Source organism: Thunnus maccoyii, chromosome 1, assembly GCF_910596095.1.
Source record: "Thunnus maccoyii chromosome 1, fThuMac1.1, whole genome shotgun sequence".
Taxonomy (NCBI): Eukaryota; Metazoa; Chordata; class Actinopteri; order Scombriformes; family Scombridae; genus Thunnus; species Thunnus maccoyii.
The window spans coordinates 40,109,575-40,137,019 of record NC_056533.1 but is presented as its reverse complement, the minus strand read 5'-3'; the positions used below and the strand labels follow the sequence as shown (position 1 = coordinate 40,137,019).

At 45.5% G+C, this 27,445-nt stretch overlaps 2 protein-coding genes across 2 annotated transcripts in view; both read right to left on the bottom strand.

The window, feature by feature from the left end:
- Nucleotides 1–155: 155 nt before the first annotated feature.
- plekhg4 (pleckstrin homology domain containing, family G (with RhoGef domain) member 4) lies at nt 156–26,766 on the bottom strand. Its single transcript, XM_042420104.1, is given in 23 exon segments — nt 156–615; nt 1,393–1,456; nt 1,782–1,969; nt 2,046–2,155; nt 2,653–2,794; nt 3,077–3,193; nt 3,285–3,465; nt 3,544–3,714; nt 5,552–5,776; nt 6,036–6,125; nt 6,928–7,177; nt 7,413–7,930; nt 7,932–8,312; nt 18,497–18,688; nt 19,241–19,363; nt 19,797–20,084; nt 20,860–20,958; nt 21,096–21,212; nt 21,855–21,941; nt 22,615–22,708; nt 22,799–22,922; nt 23,811–23,993; nt 26,509–26,766. Coding segments are annotated over 21 exon segments (3,684 nt in total). The 5' UTR covers nt 23,959–23,993; nt 26,509–26,766; the 3' UTR covers nt 156–615; nt 1,393–1,417.
- LOC121897190 (rho guanine nucleotide exchange factor 40-like) overlaps nt 25,109–27,445 on the bottom strand; it is a gene marked incomplete at its 5' end in the record, with an annotated part of 40,613 nt that continues 38,276 nt past the window's right edge. Inside the window, one exon of the mRNA XM_042411550.1 lies at nt 25,109–25,266. Coding sequence (XP_042267484.1) covers nt 25,109–25,266 — 158 coding nt within the window. The remainder of the gene's footprint in view (nt 25,267–27,445) is intronic.

The following is a 27,445-nucleotide window of genomic DNA, read 5'->3' as shown; positions in this document are numbered from 1 at the left end:
TTATGTACTTTTACTGCAATACTTTAACTACATCAAGCTCATAATACTTATGTACTTTTACTGCAATACTTTAACTACATCAAGCTCATAATACTTATGTACTTTTACTGCAGTAACAGATGAATCTCTTGATAAACTTCAGACTGAAACTTTGATCAGTTTTGAACAAACTCATGTTTATTATTCAAGTAAGAAAAGTGACAGCAGACGCTCGGCTGTGGGTTTACAGATATTTACACACATGTACAGTTAGTCCAGCTGATCCTGGACCAGCTCAGACACAAACCTGTCCTCCTCACAGACTGGACGAGCTGCTGGCAGACTGACTCTGGATCAGCACCACAAACAAACAACATAAACAACAACAACAGCAGCCGTGAGGAGTCAAACTACAGACGACGACAACGTTAGAAACTAACAGTCATTATTTACAGACTCTACGTACCTGCACTGCAGCAGAACAACATAAATAAAACAATATTTTAAACACAGCTGCTTTCAAAAATCATACAAAATATAAGTGTTTTTTAGTGTAACAGTGCTGTTTAAACGCTGCCTTCAGTGTCTGATTCAAACGGTCGGAAAACTCCAAACTGCAGCAGGAAGGAGACGAACCTGCAGAGACAGAGAACATAATAGAATATATTACATTAATATATAATGGAGATACTTTATGAACACATGAAGATACACAAGATATATGATGACTTTCTCCCATGTTCACTGTTGATGTATTTTTCTATATCCACTATTTTCCTTTATATGTTTTAACACAATAAATGTATTTACATTTAACAGCAATGATCATTTGAATTTGAGAATCATTTTTTTTTAACTTTGTTTTCTTTTATTAATGATTGATCAGTAATCTTATTTGTGAGTTTGAACGATGGAAAACATGATGGAAATATGACGTTTCTGTTAGTTTCAGTGAGGTAAGTGTTAAACTTGTCCTGATGGTGGCGCCAGAGGAAAACTCATCTTCTTACCTAAATCAAAACAGCTGCACTAAAGTAACTTTAAGCTTTTAATGTTGTTCATTTTAGCATGTTAGCATGCTATGTTAGCATCAAAGTCCAGCTGACACTGATTTGAATTTGGTCTCATTTTCTGAGCTGAAACTCTGATGAAGAGGAAACAACAGTTATCAGGATTGATTGTTCCTCTGGGTATAAATGACTGAAACAAACTTCGATGAAACTCATTCAACAGTTATAACGATATTTTATTTTGAGCTCTGACATCACATCTGTGCAGTGTTGATCTGCAGTAACTAGTGATAAAGTTTCTCCTGATGAGCTCAGCAGCTGCTGCAGTGATGTCGGGACTGTTTGGACTGAGACACACAGCTGTGGCAGGAGGAGGATGTTACAGAGTGATGAGTTCACTTACAGTCCGGTCCATCAGGTCAGCTGACTCACACGATGGTGGCCGGGCCGATGACTGGAGACGCTTTCTGAGGACGGACAGGAAGAGAGATCATGTGATCAGAGTTTCTTCTCTCTGCTGACAGCAGGAGGCTGCGTTACATTATTCTATCACAGTAACTGGGATTTACAGGAACCTTGTATTTGTTCTATCTACAGTAGATTTGTTTTGATGTAAACTATGAAAGTCTAAACTTCCATCATGAGGCCAATGATTTTGCTGCAAGGCCATATTTGGCCCACAGGCCGCTGTTTGCCCACCACTGTCTTAGAATATACATGAGCTGAGTACTGATGCGTCTGTTTTGAGCTCAGTGCAGGTAAAGCAGACGCAGGTGACAGCAGTGAACTCACAGGTGAAATGTACTGGCTGTTGAGGTGCTGTTTGTTGGAGGAAGAGGAGGATGAGGAGGAGCAGGAGGGCTGGCCGGGGGGGCCGGACTCCTCGGGCAGCGCCTCCTGCAGGTGAGAGGAGACGCAGCCGCTGTCGGAGCCGGTGGAGCCGGAGAGACAACGAGACGAAGAGTCTGAACTCTCTGTAGCTGCAAGAGAAAAACATCCTGCTGTTAAACCATCAAGTTCATCCAGAAAACAAACTGTGACGGTGTGTGAACGTACTCATAGAGGGCTGACTGCCCGTCTCATGCTCCTGCTCGTCTTCCTCAATACACGACGTGATGAAGGAGCCTTCAGCAGCAGAGGAGGAGGAGGAGGAGGGCAGGGCTTGACTGGAGGAGGAGAAAACAGTCACTTATTGATGATGAGGAGGTGTTTCCTGTAGCTGTGTGTGTGTGTGTGTGTGTGTTATTGTGTGTGTGTGTGTTACTGTGTGTGTGTGTGTGTGTGTGTGTGTGTGTGTGTTACTGTGTGTGTATGTGTGTGTGTGTTACTATGTGTGTGTGTGTGTGTGTGTGTGTGTGTGTTACTGTGTGTGTGTGTGTGTGTTACTATGTGTGTGTGTGTGTGTGTGTGTGTGTGTGTGTGTGTGCGTGTGTGTGTGTTACTGTGTGTGTGTGTGTGTGTGTGTGTTACTGTGTGTGTGTGTGTAGTTTAGTGTGTGTGTGTGTTACTGTGTGTGTGTGTGTGTAGTTTAGTGTGTGTGTGTGTTACTGTGTGTGTGTGTGTGTAGTTTAGTGTGTGTGTGTGTTACTGTGTGTATGTGTGTGTAGTTTAGTGTGTGTGTGTGTTACTGTGTGTGTGTGTGTGTGTGTGTGTGTGTGTGTACCTGTACATGTGCAGGTTGAGCGGTCCCAGCAGGCTGGAGGAGGAGGGTCCTGATGAAGAAGGGTCAGAGGTCACCGTTCCACGTTTAAAAGGGTTCGAGTGGTCGAACACGGAGACGGCGATGGACGCCCGCGTTCTGGCACCTGAACACACACACACACACACACACACGTTATTGATCACACCTTCACAGAACTAATCATCATCAGTTCATTCATTCTAAAGAATAATCAATAACTATTTTATTGACTTATAGATTGATTAAATTATATTTATTAATATTTCTCACTGGTTGGTTTCAGCTTCCAGGTGAACTGAACTGCTGATCACAGCAACATATTGATTAACAAGTTAACTGATCAATAACAACGATTGACAGCGTCCTGATGTGAGCTGGTAGAGGTGTTGGTGTTGGTGTTGGTTACCTCTGCTCTTCATGATGTAGTGAACAGCTCGGTCGCTGATGGCCGCGTCGCTCGGCTGGATGTCCAGGAACGGTTTGTTTCCGACTCCCATGGAGACCATCTCCTTCAGACGCATCTCTGAACACACAACAAGAGTCAGCGAATGATCACCGAGGATGAAGAGGAGAGGATGAAGACCAGCAGACAGAAGCTGCGTGTCTGTCTGTACCTTTGTTCCTGGTCGCCTGGGTCCACAGGATGCGGGCGATGTCGCTCGTCCAGGCGTGTTTGATGTCTGCGGCGGCGGCCTGGAGGATGAAGGTCTGATTCTTAGTCGTCCTCCTTCTGAACCAGATCTCAAAGCGCAGCCCGTTGTCTCCCGTCGACTCCGTCAGACCCACATCTGCTGTCTGGACCACAAACACCACTTTAATGTCTCACAGTCTGATTGTGTCTGATGTTTGTGGACTTGTGGCCGCCGTGTTTACCTTGAAGGAGTGTTTGTAGATGAACACGTCCAGCCCGCCCTCCATCTTCTTGGGTTTACTGAAGAGAACGAGCTCCTCGAACAGGAAGACGTGACGCTGACATTTCCTCCTCCCCGTCCAGACAGTGAACTCGTCCTGCCGGATCAGCTGACCCTGCTCCTTCAGGTTCACCTGCGGAGAAACACAAAGACACAGAATCACTGTTTGTTCATGTTGTTTTCTGTCGTTTTGTTTTCTTCTTCTATTCTGTACAAACAACATCTACTTCCTGTCTGTCCGTCCTGCAGAAGGATCCTCCTCTGTTCTTCTTCCTGAGCTTTCTGACATTTATTACCTGTTAAATTGTTGTTTAGGGAGTTTTTCCTTATTTGATTCGAGGGTCTGAGGAGAGACGACGTGTTGCTGTACAGACTGTAAAACCTCCTGAGGTTCATTTGTGATGAGATGAGAAAAACTTTCATGTTCTGAAGGAAAGTTGTTGAGCAAAAGTGCTGCAATCAAGCAACACATGATAATACAATACAATACAACACAACACAACACAACACAACACAACACAACACAATACAACACAACACAATACAATACAATACAATACAATACAATACAACACAACACAACACAACACAACACAACACAACACAACACAATACAATACAAGGACAAAAGCATATGTCATAGACGAGACGATGCAGTGGTTCTGCACATAACAAGTCATATCCAGTAAAACACAACAGGTCAGTGCAGTAGAACATGATGCTGTACATTAGTCAGAAACCAGCAGATCTATTAATGCTTCAGATATTTGACTGTACAAATAAACTGACTTGACTTTGGAGATAAAATGAGATTCTGTTCCTCACTGGATGGGAAACAGTTTTCTGTCAGTAACAGAATGTGGAAGCAACACAGTCATAACTTTAAAGGAATCATGTTTACACACAAACGTTCATCATCCTTCATTGGAATAAATGCGTTATGAGTTATGAATGTGAAGCTTTCCTGTTGTTGTTTTTTTGTCTACCTGAGAGCAAGAACAGGTTTGTGTTTTCTCTCCATCATCCTGAACATAAAAAAACACAACATGCCGGCAACAGTGGAGCTGAAAACGACACATTAAAGGATCAGTCTGCTGATTTTCTATATTTGTCTACATGTTTGCATCCAAACCAACAATGAACTGATCTACTGACCAGTACTGTGTTTGTATCAAAGCTGATATATCTGATTAAAAACACGTCAGTGAGTCACTCCGCTGCTCTGGGTCACATGTTCCTGTGAAGTAATAAACTCCTCTGAAGGAAGGAAAGAGAAAACTTCCCATCAGAAACATTTCTCAGCAGCAGGAAGCTCAGAGGCTCCATCATGTTGAGGATCAATAACGTGCCAGCACCAGGAAGGATTTGGATTTAATTCATTCTTGAAAGTCAAACTCTAAATGTTCAGTTTGTCTGTTGTTTGCAGGTTAATCTGAGTGTCAACAAGTAAACAAACATGCTGCTACTGAGAAAACAGACCTGAGGAATCCCACAGCTGCTGACACGTTGTTACATTTGTAGTTTCTGTTTTTGATATATAAATAAACGTTATTATTATTATTATTATTATTATTATTATTATTATTATTGTGGCAGCTTTGGAAGAAGCTGCACAACCTAATCTTCAAAGTTTAACAGTGTTTAAAACTACGATAAATAAACTGTTTCCTGTTCGAGACGAAGACATCAGTCAACTAATGACTGTTTTTATTATCTATTAATTTGGTATTTTATTGATTAATCCATTAATCAGTTGGTCTGTAACACGTGAAAACAGTGAAAATGTCTGTTGCAGTTTCCTTAAAGATCAGTTTATGTGTTAAATGTCTTGTTTTGTGCGACTAACCGTCCAAAACATGAAGATATAAAAACAGTTCAAATGAATAAAATCGTCACAAGAAGAAACTGATCGTCTTTGATCAATAAATGATTCTTTTCTGTTAACTTATCGTTGTTTCTGTTACACTTACATCACAGTTACGGATGGCGTCCATTGCCAGCAGGTCGTTGCCGTGGCGAAGCTGGAACTTGACCATGTTGGTGGCGGCCTGCAGCGCCACGAGCTCCGCCTCCTGGGCCACGCCCACCTCCTTCATGAGGTCAGTGAGCAGCAGAGCGTATTTACTCATCCGCTGGACAGGCTTCAACAGGTACGAAGACAAATCCATCTTATCCCCCAACTCCACCTGCTTCCTCTACAGGGGGGGGGGGGGGGGGGGAGGAGAGAGGAGGAGGAGGAGGAAGAGGAGAAGGAGGAGAGAGGAGAGGAGGAGGAGAGAGAGGAAGAGGAGAAGGAGGAGGAAGAGGAAGAGGAGAAGGAGGAGGAAGAGGAGAGAGGAGAGGAGGAGGAAGAGGAGAGAGGAGGAGGGTCAGTTTCAGTTGGTTGTATTGAGTAAAGAATGAAAGTATATGGAGAACAGCCCACACTCAGAGGTCAGAGGTCAGAGGTCTCACCCTGAAGAAGGAGTGTCCGTGGTTGGCCAGCAGAGAGTCGGACTTTGGTTTGTTTTTGCTGTACAGAGCGTACAGACTGAACTGCTCCTGCTGTTTAGAGACAAACATTGATTCTTAATAAAAAATGCTCTATAAACAAAAGTATCATTATTATTATTATTATTGACATCATTGGTGTTCGAGGGTTAAATGTTTAGAGGAAAAACTGTGCCGCTGATACATAAACAAGCTTTTAAATGATGTCACTGATCCTTTAAACATGTTTCTATCCTGCTGCTCCACGATTATTCTGAAAGTTTATTTCATTGACCCGAACGTAACCAGGAAACATTCACATCCTTTAATGTGATGATCAGTGTTGAATAACAGCATACAGATACAGCACAGATGTGTGTGTGTGTGTGTGTATTAGCATGTGTGTGTTAGCGTGTGTGTGTGTTAGCATGCGTGTGTTAGCGTGTGTGTGTTAGCATGTGTGTGTTAGCATGTGTGTGTTAGCGTGTGTGTGTGTTAACATGTGTGTGTGTTAGCATGTGTGTGTTAGCATGTGTGTGTTAGCGTGTGTGTGTTAACATGTGTGTGTGTTAGCATGTGTGTGTTAGCATGTGTGTGTGTGTTAGCATGTGTGTGTTAGCATGTGTGTGTTAACGTGTGTGTGTGTTAGCATGTGTGTGTTAGCATGTGTGTGTGTTAGCATGTGTGTGTTAGCATGTGTGTGTTAACGTGTGTGTGTTAGCGTGTGTGTGTTAGCATGTGTGTGTTAGCATGTGTGTGTGTTAGCATGTGTGTGTTAGCATGTGTGTGTTAACGTGTGTGTGTTAGCGTGTGTGTGTTAGCATGTGTGTGTTAACGTGTGTGTGTGTGTTAGCGTGTGTGTGTTAGCGTGTCGTACGTGTCTCAGGAAGCAGTGCGGCGCTCTCAGCGGGTGTTTCCAGCAGGCCTCCAGCTCTCTCAGGAAGAACTGACTGTGGAAGTCCAGAAGTTTCTCGAGGTTCCCGAAGACGACGGAGCGTTTCCCCCTCAGGTCCTGAGGCAGGTCGGCTCGGTCCATCTCTGGGAAGTAGTGATGGATGATGTAACGCAGAGAGCGAACGTACTCTCGCTCCGTGGTCACCATCTCCTCCACGATGTGTCGCAGCTTACTGCAGAGACCACACATGACGAGCTTTACAGACATCAACTAACGAACTACTTCTAATGTTTGTCTCCTTCTTCTCTTTAAACCTCAGAGCAGAAACTTCTGACTGTTCAAAGTCAAAGCTGAAATCTAAAGTATTATCTACGTTTTGTAATTACTTTATAATGTTCTCTTTTCTTGATAATGTGGAGCCCTGCTGGATACCCGTCTCACTAACCCCCCTCAGGTTCGTTACCCACCTTCCTCTGGGTCGAGGGTCTGCTGCGGGGCTGCCGGTGGTCCTGGGGGTTCCTGGTGTCCCGGGGCTGCGTAGCCCCTGCCCCGCCCAGCCGTGAGCAGCCGTTCTGGGGCAGAGCGTGTGGTCGGCCGCCTCGGAGCTGCTGACCTCCAGACCGCGGATGAACACGCCGGTGTTTCCTCGGCGCACCGGTTCGCTGAGGGCGCGAGGACACGGTCCGTACCGGGACACCTCGGGGGTGGAGGGACAGTCGAAGCTCTGGGTCTTCCTCAGCTGCTGACGTCTGCTGGAGGAGAAGGAGGAGCAGGAGGAGGAGGAGGAGCAGGGGGAGGAGGGGGCGAGGCTGGCGGAGGAGTTGAGGCGGGGCAGGCTGGGACTGGAGGAGCAGAGATCCACCCGGTCTGAAGCCTCGTCTGAGGAGACGCTGCGGAACAGACGCTGGAGGAGCGGGGTGTGCTGCGGGGTGAGGAGGGAGGAGGAGGAGGTGGGTGAGGAGGTGACGCTGTCCTCGGGGGGGGCTGGAGGAGGTCTCCCGGCCCCCCCACAGTCCTGACAGCGTCTTCCTGCTGAGGGAGGCGGAGCTTCTGCTCTGGGTGGAGTCAGAGCGCCTCCTGTGGGCGGAGTCTCGAGTCCTTAACGCCGCCTCCATCTTCCTGTCAAACATCTTCTTGGTCTCCTGACACTTGGACCAGGCGAAGCTCCACTGACGGAGGCCTCGCTCGCCCCGCAGCTCGCCCGCCGCCGCCTTCATCTCCTGAAAGTGGGCGTCTGGGATTGGCGGGTGCTGGTGGTGGTAGTCCTCCAGGCAGCCAATCACAGCCTGGCATTTGTCTGGCAGCGTGCAGTCCTCCATACTGATACCGGCTAGGTGTCGCATTCCCTCCAACGCCCAGCCATACGCCTGCAGAGAGAGAGAGAGAGAGGGTCAACATGTGACATCATCACTCAGGTTCACCTCTGACCTTTAACCCCCAGCAGCAGTTTGACCCTCTCTTGAAGGAAATGATGATAAACTTTGATGTAGTTTAAGTATTGCAGTAAAAGTACATAAGTATTATGAGCTTGATGTAGTTAAAGTATTGCAGTAAAAGTACATAAGTATTATGAGCTTGATGTAGTTAAAGTATTGCAGTAAAAGTACATAAGTATTATGATCTTGATGTAGTTAAAGTATTGCAGTAAAAGTAGTGGTTTGGTCCCTCTGACTGATATATTATTATATATGACATCATTAGATTATTAATAGTGAAGCATCAGTGTTAGAGCAGCATGTTACTGTTGTAGCTGCTGGAGGTGGAGCTAGTTTACACTACTTTATATACAGTTAGCTAGTTTAGTCCAGTGGTTCCCAACCTAGGGGTCGGGCCCCTCCAAAGGGTCAGCAGATAAATCTGAGGGGTGGTGAGATGATTAATGGGAGAGGAAAGAAGAAAAAACAAAGTTCTGATACACAAATCTGTTTTCAGTTTTTGGTCTTTTTCTCTAATCTTTGATTTTTTGCTGAAATATTGGATCATTTGAACATTTATTGAAATGAAAGCATGTGAGAAGTTTAGAGGGAAAAATCACTATTTGGTGGAGCTGTTAACAACTCATAGACATGTGAAATGTGACCCCGACTACACACTGCTTTTTGTAAGACGTCAAAAGCCAAAAAGGTTGGAAACCACTGGTTTCATCTTTAACAATGTGTTGTATTTTAAAAGCTTGTTATATTATCCATTGTGTCAAATCTTCATCTGAAAAGTAACTAAAGCTGTCAAATAAATGTAGTGGAGTAGAAAGTACAATATTTCCCTCTGAAATGTAGAAAGTAGCATCACATGGAAATACTCAAGTAAAGTACAAATACCTCTAAACTGTACTTGAGTAAATGTACTTTGCATCACTTTGATACCAAATGTTTTGCCTTTTATTCCTCTAAAGCTCTTTGCAAACAGCCTTTCTACTGTTGTACATGCTGCTGTCTGTATTTAGTTGTTAAATGATGCTCAGTTGAGTCTGAACAGACTGATAATAAAACAGAGACGAGGTCAGAGGACGACATCGGCCTCAAGCTGCTAGTGAGAAGCTTTGAAGTGTGTATTGATGTGTGTTTGGGCGCCACAAAGGAGCCGACCGCCGACCTCCTTTTTGTTGAGGTTTGGAGGGGGAGGAATGTGTGTGTGTGTGTGTGTGTGTGTTAGTGTGTGTGTGTGTGTGTGTGTGTGTTAGTGTGTGTGTGTGTGTGTTAGTGTGTGTGTGTGTGGGTGTGTTAGTGTGTGTGTTAGTGTGTGTGTGGGAGGGTATAAATAAAAGAGAAGAGGCCTCCTGCTTTTATACAGCCGACTGACGCACTGAACTGAATGAGTCTTTACCCTCCTGACTGACAACTAACACATTACCTCACCACTAAAACAGCAGCACACACACACACACACACACACACACACACACACACACACACACACACACCGGGTCACGTGTGTGTCAGGTCAAACTGGGTCATTTACAACTTTTCGCGTCCTGGAGCAGCAGATAAACTGCAGGACGACGCAGCGTCCAGCAGGGGGCGCCAACAACAACAACAACAACAACAACAACAACGTGACAGTAAGACGCGTTCTGGTCAGTGAAGAAACTGATCAAAGCTGAACTTTGTTTGAACTCATAAAATATTCTGATTTAAATACCAGTTTGTGTGGACTGGTACAGACAGACTGATGTTCAGTGTGTGCAGTTTATTGTAAACGTTTCTCTGTGGTCACATTAAATCTCTAACAGCTGGAGGACAAACACAAATCATCATTAAACAGGAAACAAGTTATCGTATGTAACTGAAACCTGTGGAGAATCTATAAACCATGATCACATGACAAAGACCCACCAAGGCTTTTAACCACGTCACAGAAAACACAAACTATTAATCACAGCGGAGGATTCTCACATCTACAACCATCTGAAACAACCATCAGCAGCTCTGCATGAAGAGACGCAGCCTCCGCACTCATGAGGGGGGGGCTGAGTGTCATCTGGCGAGGAACCGATCAGCCAATCACATACATGCAGGAACACCCTCCATGATGACTTTGTAACGTGAACCCCGTATTCGGATAAAATCTGTAGCTCCAACTGGACGTCCTGGATCGTATTTTATTGCCTCACCAGTATTTGAAACAACACGCCACCACCGCCACCACCGTGCTGTTTCAACACACGGCTGTCTCCAACCAGAGTGCAGCGTGGGTGTGATCTCGTTTGTGCCTTTATGTCTTGTTGACGTTTCATCTTGTTTGTGTTCAGACGACTGAAAGGTTTCTAATATTATTAACACTGACTGACAGGACAGAAGGTCAGCAGACAAACAATGAAACCATATGGACCATCACACACACACACACACACACACACACACACACACACACACACACACACACACACACACACACACACACACACTCGCTCCTACAGTAGGCCACTGGGTCACACTGTGTGTGTGTGTGTGTGGGAACTGAGCGGCTGGTGATCAGGACACATCAGCTAGCTAATCAGTTTGAAGAGCACTCAGCCAAGACACAATCACACTCACACGCACGCACACACACTTACACACACTCACACACACTTACACACACTCACACACACACACACTCACACTCACACACACACTCACACACACTCACACTCACACACACACACTTACACACATTCACACACACTTACAGCCCAAAATGTCTTTCCAGCAGCTCTGGAAACCAGTAAAAGCTCCGTTAACATGCTCTGTAATTTGTGTAATTCATGTCTCCATGGCAACAGTCTGTAAACATGATTACAAACAGTGTGTGTCTGTGTGTGAGAGTGTGTGTGTGTGAGTGTGTGTGTGTGTGTGAGTGTGTGAGTGTGAGAGTGTGTGAGAGTGTGTGAGAGTGTGTGTGAGTGTGTGTGAGTGTGAGTGTGTGAGTGTGTGAGTGTGTGAGTGTGAGAGTGTGTGTGAGAGTGTGTGTGAGTGTGTGTGTGTGTGTGTGAGTGTGTGAGTGTGAGAGTGTGTGTGAGAGTGTGTGTGAGTGTGTGTGTGTGAGTGTGTGTGTGAGAGTGTGTGTGAGTGTGTGTGAGAGTGTGTGTGTGTGAGTGTGTGAGTGTGAGAGTGTGTGTGAGTGTGTGTGAGTGTGTGTGTGTGAGTGTGTGTGTGTGTGAGTGTGTGTGAGAGTGTGTGAGTGTGTGTGAGAGTGTGTGTGTGTGAGTGTGTGAGTGTGAGAGTGTGTGTGAGAGTGTGTGTGAGTGTGTGTGAGAGTGTGTGTGTGTGAGTGTGTGTGTGTGTGAGTGTGTGTGAGAGTGTGTGTGTGTGTGAGTGTGTGTGTGTGTGAGTGTGTGTGTGTGTGTGAGTGTGTGAGTGTGTGTGAGTGTGTGAGTGTGTGTTGGGAGCGGGTGGAGGTGGGAGGGGCGGGGTCAGATCTTCAGACAGCTGTCAATCATCCATCCTGATGAGGAGGAGGAGGGGCGGACTCTCTGATTGGTCGACTAGCTGAGTCCTCTGACGCTTCGCTGTCTCGTTTGTAAGTTAAAACTTCTGCTGGATGTTAAATATAAATGAAGGTTCAGTAATATAAACTACATTAAAACGTCACTTTATTTATGACTCAAGTCAGATTCAGAGGTCAGAGGTCAAAGAGTCAGATTCATCATCAGACTCATGACGGACAGTTTGTTAAAAACAGGAAGAAATATCCTGCTTCTCATTGAAAACCTGGCGTCTACATTACCCACAATGCACCTGGACGTTGTAGTGTTTGATGCTAGCAGCGGCTAATGTAGCCCGGAGCTGTTAGCCTCCAGCAGAGATGAAGAGCTACGGAGGCCTGATAACCGATGATCCCGACTGACGCTGTGACATCATCAGTGACATCATCAGCTCCTTCTTTACTAACACCTGAGAAACACGGTGAGGTGTAAAATCACTGCGGTTCATCTTTAACACAAAGGCAGCTGAAGTTTCAGGTTTTGTAAGAAGGTCGAGATGTTTTAATGTCTCGTCAGGACTCGTCGACTAACCGCCGCCGCGTCATTCACGTTCACTTTTCCTGTAATCCAAGCAGACACTGAACGCATCATACAGACAGGAAGTGATGAAGGAACAAAAGAGACTGAAAGCAGCTCAGAGCGTCAACATGATGTCAACCAACTACAGATCAACACTACATTACCCAGAATCCATTTCTATCCATCTAATCCATGTTGTGTTAACGTTGATCTGTTTCACTGATTCTTGATGTTTTGGAAATATTGTTGTTGTGAGAGTGAGAGAGAGAGAGACAGAGAGAGAGAGAGACAGAGAGAGAGTGAGAGAGAGAGAGACAGAGAGAGAGAGAGACAGAGAGAGAGTGAGAGAGAGAGAGACAGAGAGAGAGAGTGAGAGAGAGAGAGAGAGACAGAGAGGAAAATAAAAGGAGAGAAGAGGAGGAGGAAGAGGAGAAATACCAAGAAAACAAAAGGAGAGAAGAGTCTTGATGGCACTAATCAAAATAACATGTGGTTGTTATTGTGCTGCAGAGACAGAAGAGGATGAGGAGATAAAAAGAGGAAGGAGGAGGAGGAGGAGGAGGAAGAGGAGGAGAAGGAGCAGACAGGCTCTGGTTGGGGACAGCAGCTCTGCAGGACTCCTGGAGCCAGTCAGCCGAGGAGGAGGAGGAGGAGGAGGAGGGGGAGGAGGAGGAGGAGGAGGGGGAACCATCCAAAACACATGAAAGGAAGATGGGGGAGGTGGGGCTGATTCTGAGGAGGAGGAGGAGGAGGAGGAGGAGGAGGAGGAGTGTTTTCTACTTCAAACAGCAGCAGCATGTTTTCTGACTCCATCAGTGGGTCTTTATGGTTTCTGGGAATCTTCCAGTTTGTGTCTAAATGAAATTCTAGCAGGTGAAGTTGTTGACAGCAGAGAATCAGCAGCTCTGATCAGACACCAGAGTTTCAGGTCTGAACACTGTATATTAGATATATTAGATATATTAGATATATTAGATATAGATCATCTGTTTCTACACAAACACTCAGATCTACTGTCACTCTGGTGAAGATCAGCTGTTTGCAGACTGATGTGTTTTTATCATCACAACCAGTTTTATTGATCACGTCTGTTCACACTTACAGGACAAAGTTTCTCAGCTGCTCTCAACATACGAACACTCACATTCACATAAAACACTTCTATTCATGATCCTGTTGTGTTTTCTCTCATAGAGTCTGACAGACTAATATTCATACAGATATCTGATCAACTCTCTTATATCAACAGTTTATTTTATTACATAAACACGGAACATTATTGATCCTTCAAGCAGGATGAGCAGTCAATCAGAGTGAGTTACCGCAGTAACAAGCGTTTGTTTCTGTCTGATCTGTCGAGTCTCTGACAAACTGTTTGTTCTGTTTCATTTGTTTTCCTCCAAAACATCTGATGTTCCAACATCAGCTGGTAGAAACTGTTTGTACTGCAGCAGCTGTCAGACAGACCTGATCCAGAAGGAAACATTGATCCTCATCTGATCAAATCAATTGATCAGAGATGTGAGAGAGCAGCAGGTCTGTTTAATGAAGGAAAGTCTGCAGTGACTCAACAAACTCATCAACAGTGAAGTGAAACCATCATCTTTCACTAACCTGAACACACTCCCTGACCTCTGACCTCTGACCTCTGACCTCTGACAGAGCGATATGTAAATGTAGTTTCACCAAAACCTGCGAACATGATGCAGGCTGAGAAAACATCAGTGCGACACGTTTACAGGCTGAAGTGTGATCTGCTCACCAGCAGGAGGCGCTGAGACGCACTAACAGTCCTCACAAACACGGTGCTGGTGAAGCTTTGCATCACATGACTCCTCTCACGCCGATCAGGACGTGAACTCAACAGTGTGTTTTAGAGAGTCTGATATCACAGTGTTTGAGAAACTGTTCTCCGCTAGAAACGTCTGAAAACAGCAGAACCACGTTACTGTCGGTCCTGAGAGTCCAAACCAGCCGCAGCACAAAGGAAAGATGAACTCACTGATAACGACCACAGAGACGCTTCATCAAACTCACCACTAAACCGTCCGACTGACTGCTGCTGATTTACAGCCATAAAAAACACGACAAAGACAAACATGAAGAACAAAGACGGAGTCTGTGGTTCATCATCAGAGATCTGCAGAGCTGCAACCACCTGAACATAGAAGACCGACATTTAAGAGGAAATCAAGAGTTCAACTGGTCGACAACTTTATTAGAGCTGCAACCAGTTGATTCATTCATTAGTTGCCAACTATTGAATTAATCTGCAACACTTTAGATAATCAATTAATTATGATTGCAGCTTGTTAACTGTGAATGTTTCCTGGTGTCTTTAGTCTCTGACGGTAAACTGAAGATCTTTGACTTGTGATCAAAACAAGACATTTGATGATGTCACTGATCGATTAATAGAGAAAATACTCGACAGATTAATCGATCGTGAAAATAATCAGTAACTTTCTACATTAGTGTGGAGTTTATGATGTGTTTTTCTGTTTAAATACACAATATATACACACACAGCCTGTTAGTGACGTACGGAGAGACTTTAACTCCACTTCAAGAGATTCAACAGGAAAAATAAACACACACACACACACACACACACACACACACACATTTTACTGGATACTTTTACTTCATTTATTTAAATAAAACAGGATGAAGTTGGTTTGTAGTGAACTTCAGTCTGATTCTAACTGTCGAACAAGAAGGTCTGAACCAACGTGAGGACAGAGAAACATCTCCTCACTACCACGGCTCAAACACACACACTGGTCCTCATAAAGATACACAACACACACACACACACACACACACACACACACACACGTCCAGCTACCACCAGATGAACAGAAGCTAATGTCCATTAGCTCGCTGAGATCAGAACTTTCTGCTGCAAAACACACCAAGACAAGACAGAGTGAAGAGAACGACTGGAGTCAAACTGACACCAAGTTAACATCGAACAACTGAATCACTGCAACACACACACACACACACACACACACACACACACACACACACACACCTGACCTCTGTGTTTGTGTAAATGTGTGTATAAAGAGTAAAAACGTGTCGTACCTCGCTGTGTTCTGATGCAGCGCTGCAGCCTGACTGAGCCGAGCAGAGAGCGGCATCCTGACCACACACACACACACACACACACACACACACACACACACACACACACACACACACACACACCCCCACCTCATTCACAGACTGAATGGCAGATGGGCGGTCCCAGGAGGAGGGGAGGGAGGATCACCACGGCAACAAAGACTTTGTGAAAGGAGTGAAAGGAGAAAGGAGGGAAAACTTGGCACTGGAGTGATACCTGGACTACACACACACACACACACACACACACACACACACACACACACACACACACACACACACACTAAAGTTTTCACACGTATGTTTCATGTTTGAACAGACGTCGTTTTTCTCTTCTGGACTCTTTCTGTCCTGACAAATCCACCATGTTGAGATACGAGCTTTCCAGCCGACAGCGGCAGTTTCATGCTGTGTGTGTGTGTGTGTGTGTGTGTGTGTGTGTGTGTGTGTGTGTGTGTGTGTGTGTGTGTGTGTGTGTGTGTGTGTGTGTGTGGTCTGTCATAGGCTACTTTTGGGGACAAATTTCAGCTTTAGTACTAGTTAACTCGGGACAAAAGTTGTGTCTCTAATTGGAAAAAGATGATTTTTGGGTCAGTGGTTAAAGTTAGATTAAAGTTAGATTAAGGTTAGATTAAGGTTAGATTAAGGTTAGGGTTAGGTTAAACTAGGGTAAGTCTTCAGGAAATTAACACAAGTCTATGTAATGTCCCCGAAAGTGACAACGGTCTGATACGTGTATGTGTGTGTGTGTATGTGTGTGTGTGTGTGTGTGTGTGTGTGTGTGTGTGTGTGTGTGTGTGTGTCAGGTCAATCTGTATCAGAGTGGAAACAGCACACACACATATATAGTAGTTCAGTGGGAGAGTTAAACATTGAGCAGAGAGAAGCTGCTGCTGCAGGAAACATCAACAGTCATTGTAACACTGTAACAACCAACAGGAGGATGTTTGAACTGAATGCTGTCAGATTTATCCAGAAACTATTAAAAACACGTCAGTGAGTCAAACTGCTGCACTGGGTGACTTTATGTAAAGTTCTTTAATATAAAGGCTGCAGCAGCAGAGAGATGCACGTCTTGTTTCACCTTCTAACATCACTGATCAATTAATATACCTGTCATCATCATCATCATCATCATCATCATCAACATCATCATCATCTCTTATGCAAAGTGTTGAGATTCTTTTCACATCAGTCTATAAAAACAAGTTTCCCTCCACGATGGGAACGAAGCAAAAACGGTTAAAACCTCTGGAACAACCACAGCAGGCTCACTATGTTTACACTTCTCATTTTCACAAACTCTTTACACACAGAGTACACGTGAGAATGAGACAGCAGAACAACAAACAGACGTCTTCCTCCTGATCACCGCTGCTCTCTAACGTCTGTTCATGAAGACACCGATGTTACACATCTCATGTCTGAAAAACACTTCAAACTCTCAGAAAGCTTGAAAAGAAGCAGTTCATACGAAGAGTCGCCTGAATCAAATGTATCAAATCAGGACAAAATCAACATCAACACATTTACACACACAGTCCAGGGTCATGTGGACAAAGAGCAGCCCCCCCTTTACATTAGACACAGTCCAGTATACAAAACAATATTGACACTCTCCCCCCTCCTCCCCCTCCTCCCCCCCTGGCCTCAATGCAAGCTGTCAGTTTCACTCCAGGAGGATGATATGAGGAGGAGGAGGAGGAGGAGGAGGAGGAGGAGGAGGAGGAGGAGGAGGAGGAGGAGGAGGAGGAGGAGGAGGAGGAGGAGGAGGAGGTGATGTGTCAAAGCTCCATCAGACTGACAGCAGTAACCAGCTGCTCTTTACACACAAAACAATATTATATGAAAGTAAAACACAGATTAAAAGTAGAGACGGATTTAAAGTGATCTGACTGGAGATGAAGATGAAGATGATGAAGATGATGCATCAGAATGATTCTACTGTGAAGTGAAGAGAAAGTAGAAACAAAGACAGTAAAGCTGCTGATTCTGCTGCAGACACGACTCTTAATAACCAACATTCAAACCTGGAAGATGAAGATGAAACTAGATTCATGTTTCCTTCTCATCCTTCATCCTCTCAGATGATTTAATGCTTCTCTTTATAATATCTGATAATAAACTGAGTCACCGCTGACTCTTCTTCACGTCACTTTTCATCCTTTGATACATTTTATAGAAAAAACGATTAATTGAATAAATTGATGATGAAAACAGCTTTAAACAGGTGAACTGAAACAGACGGACGTGTGACGGATTCTTTGTCTCCTTTCCAAAACCCATTACGACCTTTAACGAGATGTGGTGACAGTCGGACTGCAGCTACAACCACAAACATCACACATTCAGCAGCAGCACTTTCAGGTTCAGGGTGTTGGACAGGAGGAGGCGGGGATCGAACCCGCGTCCTGGAGGAGGCGGGGATGGAACCCGCGACCTGGAGGAGGTGGGAATCGAACCCGTGACCTGGAGGAGGCGGGGATCGAACCCGCGACCTGGAGGAGGCGGGGATCGAACCCGCGACCTGGAGGAGGCGGGGATGGAACCCGCGACCTGGAGGAGGTGGGAATCGAACCCGTGACCTGGAGGAGGCGGGGATCGAACCCGTGACCTGGAGGAGGCGGGGATCGAACCCGCGACCTGGAGGAGGCGGGGATGGAACCCGCGACCTGGAGGAGGCGGGAATCGAACCCGCGACCTGGAGGAGGCGGGGATCGAACCCGCGACCTGGAGGAGGCGGGGATCGAATCCGTGTCCTGGAGGAGGCGGGGATCGAACCCGCGACCTGGAGGAGGCGGGGATCGAACCCGCGACCTGGAGGAAGCGGGGATCGAACCCGCGACCTGGAGGAGGCGGGGATCGAACCCGCGACCTGGAGGAGGCGGGGATCGAACCCGCGACCTGAAACATCAGCAGCAGGTGGAGACAGGAACCTACCTGGTCCAGGAAGCTGTAGAGGCGGACGGCGCGGTCGATATTGTGTCCGGTGGTTTTGACCCGCTGGGAGAAATCCTGCAGCTGAGCCCAGAAAGAATGAACTTTGACCTCGTAGTGGTGGAGGTCAGCTGACGTCACGTCCTCCCAGCGCTCCAGACGACTCAGCAACGCCTCGCCATGTTTACAGCGATCCTGCGGAGACACGGAGACGCTACTGTTACTGGTTTAATGTTACTGGTTTAATGTTACTGGTTTACTGTTACTGGTTTAATGTTACTGGTTTACTGTTACTGGTTTAATGTTACTGGTTTAATGTTACTGGTTTACTGCTGTGGTTCATAGCTGGAGAACATAGCATCATTTTTATTGGTGGTCATTTGTGTGTGTGTTTGTGTGTGTTTGTGTGTGTGTGTGTGTAGTTGTGTGTGTGGTTGTGTGTGTGTTTGTGTGTGTGTGTGTGTGTGTGTAGTTGTGTGTGTGTGTAGTTGTGTGTGTGTGTAGTTGTGTGTAGTTGTGTGTGTGTGTAGTTGTGTGTGTGTGTAGTTGTGTGTGTAGTTGTGTGTGTGTGTGTGTGTGTAGTTGTGTGTGTGTGTAGTTGTGTGTGTGTGTAGTTGTGTGTGTAGTTGTGTGTGTGTGTAGTTGTGTGTGTGTGTAGTTGTGTGTGTAGTTGTGTGTGTGTGTAGTTGTGTGTGTGTGTAGTTGTGTGTGTAGTTGTGTGTGTGTGTGTGTGTGTGTGTGTCGTACATATGCAGTTGTGTAGAATTCTTTGAAGTCTTGCTGTTTTTTGTTGAGAAGCTCCAGAGAATCCTCCGACTCGTCCAGATTCTTCAGACGAACCTCCCCGACCTCCTCCAGCCAGGACCTCACCTGATACACACACACGCACACACACACACACACACACACACACACACACACACACACACACACACACACACACGTGAATCATTCTGATGATGTTCAGCTGGTTTGAGTCCAAATGAGAATATCTGCAGCTGATTCCTTCATGTGACCTTCATGTGTGGAGGACAAACTCTGTAACGGAGTCAAGCTGCAGCAGCAAACAAACATAAACACTCATATCTTCATCATCTTCATCTGTTCATCATCACTCAGCTGTTTGTCATAAGATGCAGCAAAAACTGACAGTCATGGCTGGATGAAGATGTTTGAGAATAAATACATTCATAGAAGTGTGATGTGATTGTAAATGAAGCCAGTAAACTGTTACTGTAGAAACCGTGCGGTCTAGAGACATCAGACAGGAGTCAGAGCGTCTACTGAGCGTGCTCAGACTGACCTCGGTGAAGCCCTGCTCCAGGTTCCTGAACTCTGCGATGAACTGCAGCTCCTGAGTCCTGGCGTTGGACAGAGTCACCAGGCGGTGCAGCAGCTCGTCCACCTGCTCGTACAGAGAGGACACCGTCTCCACCGCCGCCCGGTAGTCTTCGGTCACGCTGATGCTGCTCTCCTCTCTGCGGAGCCGCGACAGTGAGGCTCCGCCCTCCTGCTGCAGCTGGACCAATCGGCTGTCTTCTAGGATGCTACGCATCACCGCCTGGTACCTGGACAGCAGCAGCTCGGCCTCCTGGGAGAGAGAGAGAGAGAGAGAGAGAGAGATGAACCTTTCTGTGACATGATGCAGGATTTTAATCTAACAGCTGTTTTATAGTCAAAGAATGAAAGATATTAATTAGAAGTAATTACTAAATGCAATATGAAATAAATGTCATAATGTATTTCATGTTTGTCCTGGCAGCATATTAATGACTCATTAATCACCACCTGGACCTGGATGAGCAGCAGGGAGACGATGGATGGATTAACCAATTAAAATATGACTCATTGGTTTAAAGTCAGAGTCTGAAACAACAGATTCAGGAGTTTTCCAGCCAGCGTTATTGCCTTATATATGTTATATTATATTATATATTATATTACAGGCTAGAAAAAAATATTTAAGACCTTTGTGAATGAAATTGAAAACTTTTAAACTCTTCTAAAGTCTGAAGATACTCTGATGAGACGTCTGGGCTGGATATTAATATCAGTCCTGGAGAAGCTAATTCATGCTCTCAATTTAACAGAATCCACCCTCACTGTGGATCACTGGGACTGATAGATATGTGAATATACTTTAAGCACAGAGATCACGATGATATCCGTAAACACTGTCACGCTCCTGCAGATGTCGTCCCGTTCATCAAGACTCAGGTTCTTCAGGGTTCTGCAGGACGACGTCCAGCTGATCCCGGCTGCTCGGATCACTGACTGATGTTCGAGGGGAAACGTCTGACTGACTGAATGTGTTTGGTGCAAGATGGGTGTGTGTGTGTGTGTGTGTGTGTGTGTGTGTGTGAGACCTCAGCAGCAGCAGGTAGAGGTGTGGACTGCAGGATGTTGATGGTTTTCTGCAGCAGGTTGATGACGTCTTCACACTGATTGGTCAGCTGTTCCAATCTCTGATGAACACGATGAAAAACACACAACAGTCAGCAGAACGAAACCCAGGAGACCCGAGTTCTGACTGACTTACAGCAAACCATCATATCATCATAGATCTTGTGTGTGTGTGTGTGTGTGTGTGTTGAGTACTGACCGATCTGAAGCAGAGCCAGCTGCTCTGACTGAAGCTGAAGGAACCTCCAAACTCTGCAGGAAGCTGACGGAGCTCCACATGTTTCTGAACAGACTTGAGAGAGCTCAACACCTCCACCTGCACACACACACACACACACACACACACACACACACACACACACACACTCTGAGACTGTGACCTGAAGCTACCTGTATCTTCGAGTGTTTCCAGGTTGTTTTTGTAGAGATAATTTCTGTTCAGACTGATAAATCTGATTAACTGGAAAACTTGGTTCTCTGGTCAGAAGTGAGACAGAAACTCACTTAAGTACATTTTTAGATCCAGTAAATTTTATTTAAAAATCACCCAAAATCACAAACTTTTCCTCAAGAGGCTTCATAACGTGTTCAGCATATAAACACCTCCTGCCCTCTCAGCCTGTTAAAGCTCCGCTCAGTCTCTGATCACATGATCAATAATGATAGAATTGTTCTCATTTACATGTTTTCTGATACAGAGCAGGTATGAAATAATGATAAACTGCTGTTGACCAGCAGTTTGATGTTACCAGCTGTGTGATCAGCTGTTCTGATATTAAATATTAAAGTTAGCGGCTTCGTTCTCCCCGAAACACAGAGCTGCTGTTTTAAGATTTACACACTCTGAGTTTTTAAGGGAGGAAGATGCTGTTTTAGTCTGAACAGAGGGCTGAAACTGTGAGTGCTGCTACCTGCTGGACTGTCTGTGTCTGTGGTGTGAGCAGCTGGCAGGTGTTACCTGTGTGGCTGCAGGTTTGTCCAGACGTAGAGACGAGTCCTTGTTGACCAGCAGTAACACAGTGTGGATGGATCCTGGTATGTTGTCCTGCACACACACATTAGTGAGAGAAAGTACTTCATAAATATCCTCAGTGCAACACAGCAGGTAAACAGGCTTCATGCTAACAAACAACAAAACAAGGAGAAATCTACCTGTGGGAACCAGCGTTCTCTGATCCACAACCCTGAGCACAATAACCAGGTTTCTGGTTTACATGACAGTTAAGAAATCAGCTTAGTGGAGGCAGCCGACTGTAACCTGGTTACTGTGTTAGTGCTGAGTTCACTGGAAGTTACTGAACCAAACAACACGACCCGTCAGACTCCAGCTGCTTCCTCTGAGACAGTGAAGTGTTTGTGCAGCTGAGGCCCCCTGCTGGTCAAAGCCCACATCACACAGCACAGTCCAGGGTCAAGCATGACGAGGATCACATGACCAGTTATGTTGAGGTACATAGAAACAGTGATTACTGAGTCATAATCCATAACTTATGTTTAGTTTTCAGTACAAATGATCAATAAGAGCTCTGCTGTGACGACAGATCAGGTGTATTTGATAATAATCTGTTTCTCCATTGTGACATTGATTTCAGGTGATATTTGACTGTGCTGTTTGTCTGCTTCTCCTTCACCGTTTATCATACAGTAGAAGAAGAAAGTCAGTTAGTTCAGCCATCCTCTGTCATGTGACTCACGCTCAGGTGTGTTTTCAGACTCACCTGCAGGGCCTCGAGGGCGGAGAACAGGGCGGGGACAGGAGCAGCTCTGCGGGCGTCCACCAGCACCGTCAGCCCCTGCGCTCGCACGTCCTTCCTGTTCCACACAGGAAGCGATGTCAGAGGAGGAACACTCTACAGTAACCTGAGTCAGAGCTGCGTCTGCAGGCGGGCGGCGGGTTCGTACCTGAGGGTGGAGGTGTAGTAGAGCAGGAGGCGGAGCAGCTCGGCGCTGTCGCAGTCGGGGTTCGACCACACGGCGTTCGTGGTGCAGACCGTCAGCAGAGCTCGTCCACCTCTGTCTCTGGTTCCTGCATGAAGACGTTTTTACAGTTAATGCTGCGTTTACAGGCAACAAATACTTAATAAAAATACTAACAAAACCAAATGTAAAAAAGAGAGATTTTCAAACATAAATACTCATTTTTAAAACGTATATTTTCCCAAATACCAAGAAATGTATGTATGTAGGAATGTATTTTTATTTTACTGGCTCTTTAAACACTTCATTTCATTTTATTTATTTTATTTGTTAGCAGAGCAGCATAAAACAAAACAGTACAAAAACAAGAAGCAGAGAATTAAAGTTGACAAGTTATTTAAAAACATTCTTCATACCGTATATTTGGGCTAAAAACAAATAGATTTTCTACAAATAGCAAGAAAAAGTAAACTGGTCACTATTTTGATTCAGAGGTTGCTCACATTGCTAACAGCTAACTAGCCGCTGCCCAACATGTGTTCAACTCAAAGTTTATAACTGGTAAACTCATAGAACTGGTCCTGGTCTGACACTGGGGTTAATGTTTCATACTGGTCTCAGAGCAGAGTCCAGTGATTAGACTGGTCTCAGAGCAGAGTCCAGTGCTTAGACTGGTCTCACAGCAGAGTCCAGTGATTAGACTGGTCTCACAGCAGAGTCCAGTGATTAGACTGGTCTCAGAGCAGAGTCCAGTGATTAGACTGGTCTCAGAGCAGAGTCCAGTGATTAGACTGGTCTCAGAGCAGAGTCCAGTAATTAGACTGGTCTCACAGCAGAGTCCAGTGATTAGACTGGTCTCAGAGCAGAGTCCAGTAATTAGACTGGTCTCAGAGCAGAGTCCAGTGATTAGACTGGTCTCAGAGCAGAGTCCAGTGCTTAGACTGGTCTCACTCTGGATTTAAGATGGTTTGATACATGAGGTTTGTGTTTTTCTCACCAGGCAGACAGAGAACTCCAGACCTCAGCAGCACACTGTTGAAGCTGGACTGGGAGGACTGAGTGAGCTGTACTGGGACTGTAGGAGCAGCTGACCGGTCTGCTGGTTGTTGTGGTTCTGCTGGACTGGGACCAGTAAACAGACTCATGTCTGACTGGACAGGAGGCGTCTCACTGCTGGAGCCTGTGGAGAGAAGACACACACACACACACACACACACACACACACACACACACACACACACACTGACTGAGTTGTACAATGTTTACACACACATTTGTACATCTATACTTGTGAGGACCCTCACTGGTGCGATACAGCCCTTTAACACTTAAAGTGAACTGTAACCATTAAAACCAAGTTTAACAGCTGAGGATGTTTTCACTTTACAAAAAAATGTAGAAATTTTCCAAAAAACATCCAGACTTTCCAAATTTTTTTCACAATTTCCAAAAATATCTTCACTTTCCAAAAGCAACATCCTGACTTTCCAAAAATATTCCAGCTTTCAAAATTGAAATCGTTCCTCACAATGATTAAAGTATAACAGTAACTGGTCGACTGTTTACTAAACATTGTTATATTTAACAGTTTTAAGTATGAATTTGTACTTGTGCTGCATTTTTATGGTTAACTAATCATTCATTATTTTACGGATCATCTATTGTCATTTAGTCCACTAACGACTGCAGTTTATAACTAAACTTAGCACAAAAAGTAAGGAAATTTGTGTTTGGTAGATTATTTCTTTGTTGTAATGATGCTTCTTGGCAATAAAACTTATACTGTTGGAAAGCCTGTTTATTTCCCTTTTAAATGGTGCCACATTTGTAATGAACATGCATTTGTGGGATGAGTAGCAGAGCTGAGTATGTGGGTTGCGCCCATGAAAAATTTGCCAAATCTTCTCTGCCAATACCAAACAGCTTATTTTGCTGTTGCTATTGACTCTTGTTTTGAGCTTCTGGTACCCCCAGGTGCTGCCGATCAGGTGCCAATCACCCATGAGCATGGGCCCTGCTACAGTGGTCAGTAGGTGTCTGCTCCAAGAATCAGCATACCAGGTTTGACTGATCTGGATAGGGCCCGTGCGATAGGGCAACTTCAAGCTGTTGTTCCGCAAAACCAAGTTGCGGCATTATTTGGAGTGAGCCCTAGTACCATCTCCAAAGTGAAGGCCAAGTTCCATATAACGGGGGATGTCAGAGACAGGCCGTGAAGTGGGTGTCCCAAGAAGACGACACCCCAAGAAGACCGTTTCCTCACCCTGTCAGCACTGAGGTACCGTAGGCTGTCTTCTACAGATTTGTAGTCGAGGTTTGCAGGACGATATGGCCGACGGCTCTCTGCCCAGACAATCCAGAACAGACTGCACGCAGCCAATCTCTGGTCTCATAGGGCTGCCAGGAGGCCTGCCATGACCGCCCTTCACTGTCAGGCCCGTTTGTACTGGAACCTGAACATGTGGAGAAACGCTATGTTCAGCGATGAGTCCGGATTCTGTCTACGGCAGTTGGATCGTAGGGTCAAAGTGTGGAGAAGACGTGGAGAACACTATGCTGATTGCTGCACTGATAGAGTAACATCTGTTGGTGGAGGCAGTGTGATGGTGTGGGGCGGCATCTCCCTCACTTGAAAAATGAGGCTTGTCATCACTGGAGGCAATTTCAATGCAGAGAGATATTGAGATGAGATTCTGCAACCAGCGGCAATCCCATATCTCCACAGTCTGGGACCGAACTCTATCCTCCAAGATGGCAACGCTCGCCCCCACAGAGCGGGGTTTATCAGAGACTACCTCCAGAATTTGGGAGTGGAGAGGATGGAACGGCCTGCCAGCAGTCCCGACCTCAACCCCATTGAACACTTGTGGGATCAGCTTGGGCGTGCTGTTCATGCCAGAGTGACCAACACAACCACGTTGGCTGACTTGACAAATGCTGGTTGAAGAATGGGACGCCATCCCACAGCAGAGTGTGACCAGGCTGGTGACCAGCATGAGGAGGAGGTGCCCGGCTGTTGTGGCTGTGTATGGTTCTTCCACACGCTACTGAGGCTCCTGTTTGTTAAATGGATAAATTGTTAAATTGCCAATATGTCTTGTTTCTTCAAACTTCAATCATCCAATCCACCAAACACCAAACAAGAGTCAATGGCAGAATAAGCTGTTTGGCATTGGCAGAGAAGATTTGGCACATTTTTCATGAGCGCAACCCACATACTCAGCTCTGCTGCTCATCCTTCAAATGCATGTTCCTTACAAATGTGGCACCATTTAAAAGGGAAATAAAACAGGCTTTCCAATGTTATAAGTTTTATTGCCAAGAAGCATCGTTACAATAAAGAAATCTACCAAACACAAACTTCCTTACTTTTTGTGCTAAGTTTAGTTCATTATGTGTCCTGTTAACCAGCTCTGCTCCAGTAACTCAGATCAAACAGGTGTGTTAGAGTTAGAACAGAAGGTGAAGGGTCAGTCTATGTGCTGTTACTACAGGGGCTGTTGAGGAGGAAGGTGAAAGGGAGGAGGAGGAGGAGGAGGAGATGGAGGACTCATTCAGTCAATCACAGGAGGAGGAGGAGGAGGAGGAGGAGGAAGAGGAGGTGACAAATGGGAAAACAGAAAGAGTCTCAAGGTTTGTGGGATGAAAAGCAGGAGAGGAAAAAGGGACTGAGGAGGAGAAACAGGTTTCTGTACCTTCATTCTGAAGCTCTGCAGCTCTTCCTCCACCAACCTCCTCACAGCAGCACTCCTCCTCCTCCTCCTCTTGCTCCTCCTCCTCCTCCTCCTTCTCTTCTTCCTCGTTATGTCCATTCTCAGACTCCTGGAGTTCATCCCAACATGAACCTGCATCCAACGCTGGTGTGGAGACACTTAGTGGTGTGTAGTCCTCAGTGTGTGTGTGTGGTGTGTTGTCCTCAGTGTGTGTTTGTTGTGTGTTGGACTCAGTGTGTGTTTGTTGTGTGTTGTCTTCAGTGTGTGTGTGTGGTGTGTTGGACTCAGTGTGTGTTTGTTGTGTGTTGGACTCAGTGTGTGTTTGTTGTGTGTTGTCCTCAGTGTGTGTGTGCTGTGTGTTGTCTTCAGTGTGTGTGTGTTGTGTGTTGTCTTCAGTGTGTGTGTGTGGTATGTTGTCCTCAGTGTGTGTGTGTGGTGTGTTGTCCTCAGTGTGTGTTTGTTGTGTGTTGGACTCGTCAGTGTGTGTATGTGGTGTGTTGGACTCAGTGTGTGTGTGTTGTGTGTTCTCCTCAGTGTGTGTGTGTGGTGTGTTGGACTCGTCAGTGTGTGTGTGTGGTGTGTTGTCCTCCTCAGTGTGTGTGTGTTGTGTGTAGTCCTCAGTGTGTGTGTGTGGTGTGTTGTCCTCAGTGTGTGTGTGTTGTGTGAAGTCCTCAGTGTGTGTGTGTGGTGTGTTGGACTCAGTGTGTGTGTGTGCTGTGTTGTCCTCCTCAGTATGTGTGTGTTGTGTGTAGTCCTCAGTGTGTGTGTGCTGTGTGTTGTCCTCAGTGTGTGTGTGTGCTGTGTTGTCCTCCTCAGTATGTGTGTGTTGTGTGTAGTCCTCAGTGTGTGTGTGTAGTGTGTTGTCCTCAGTGTGTGTGTGTGGTGTGAAGTCCTCAGTGTGTGCTTGTTGTGTGTTGGA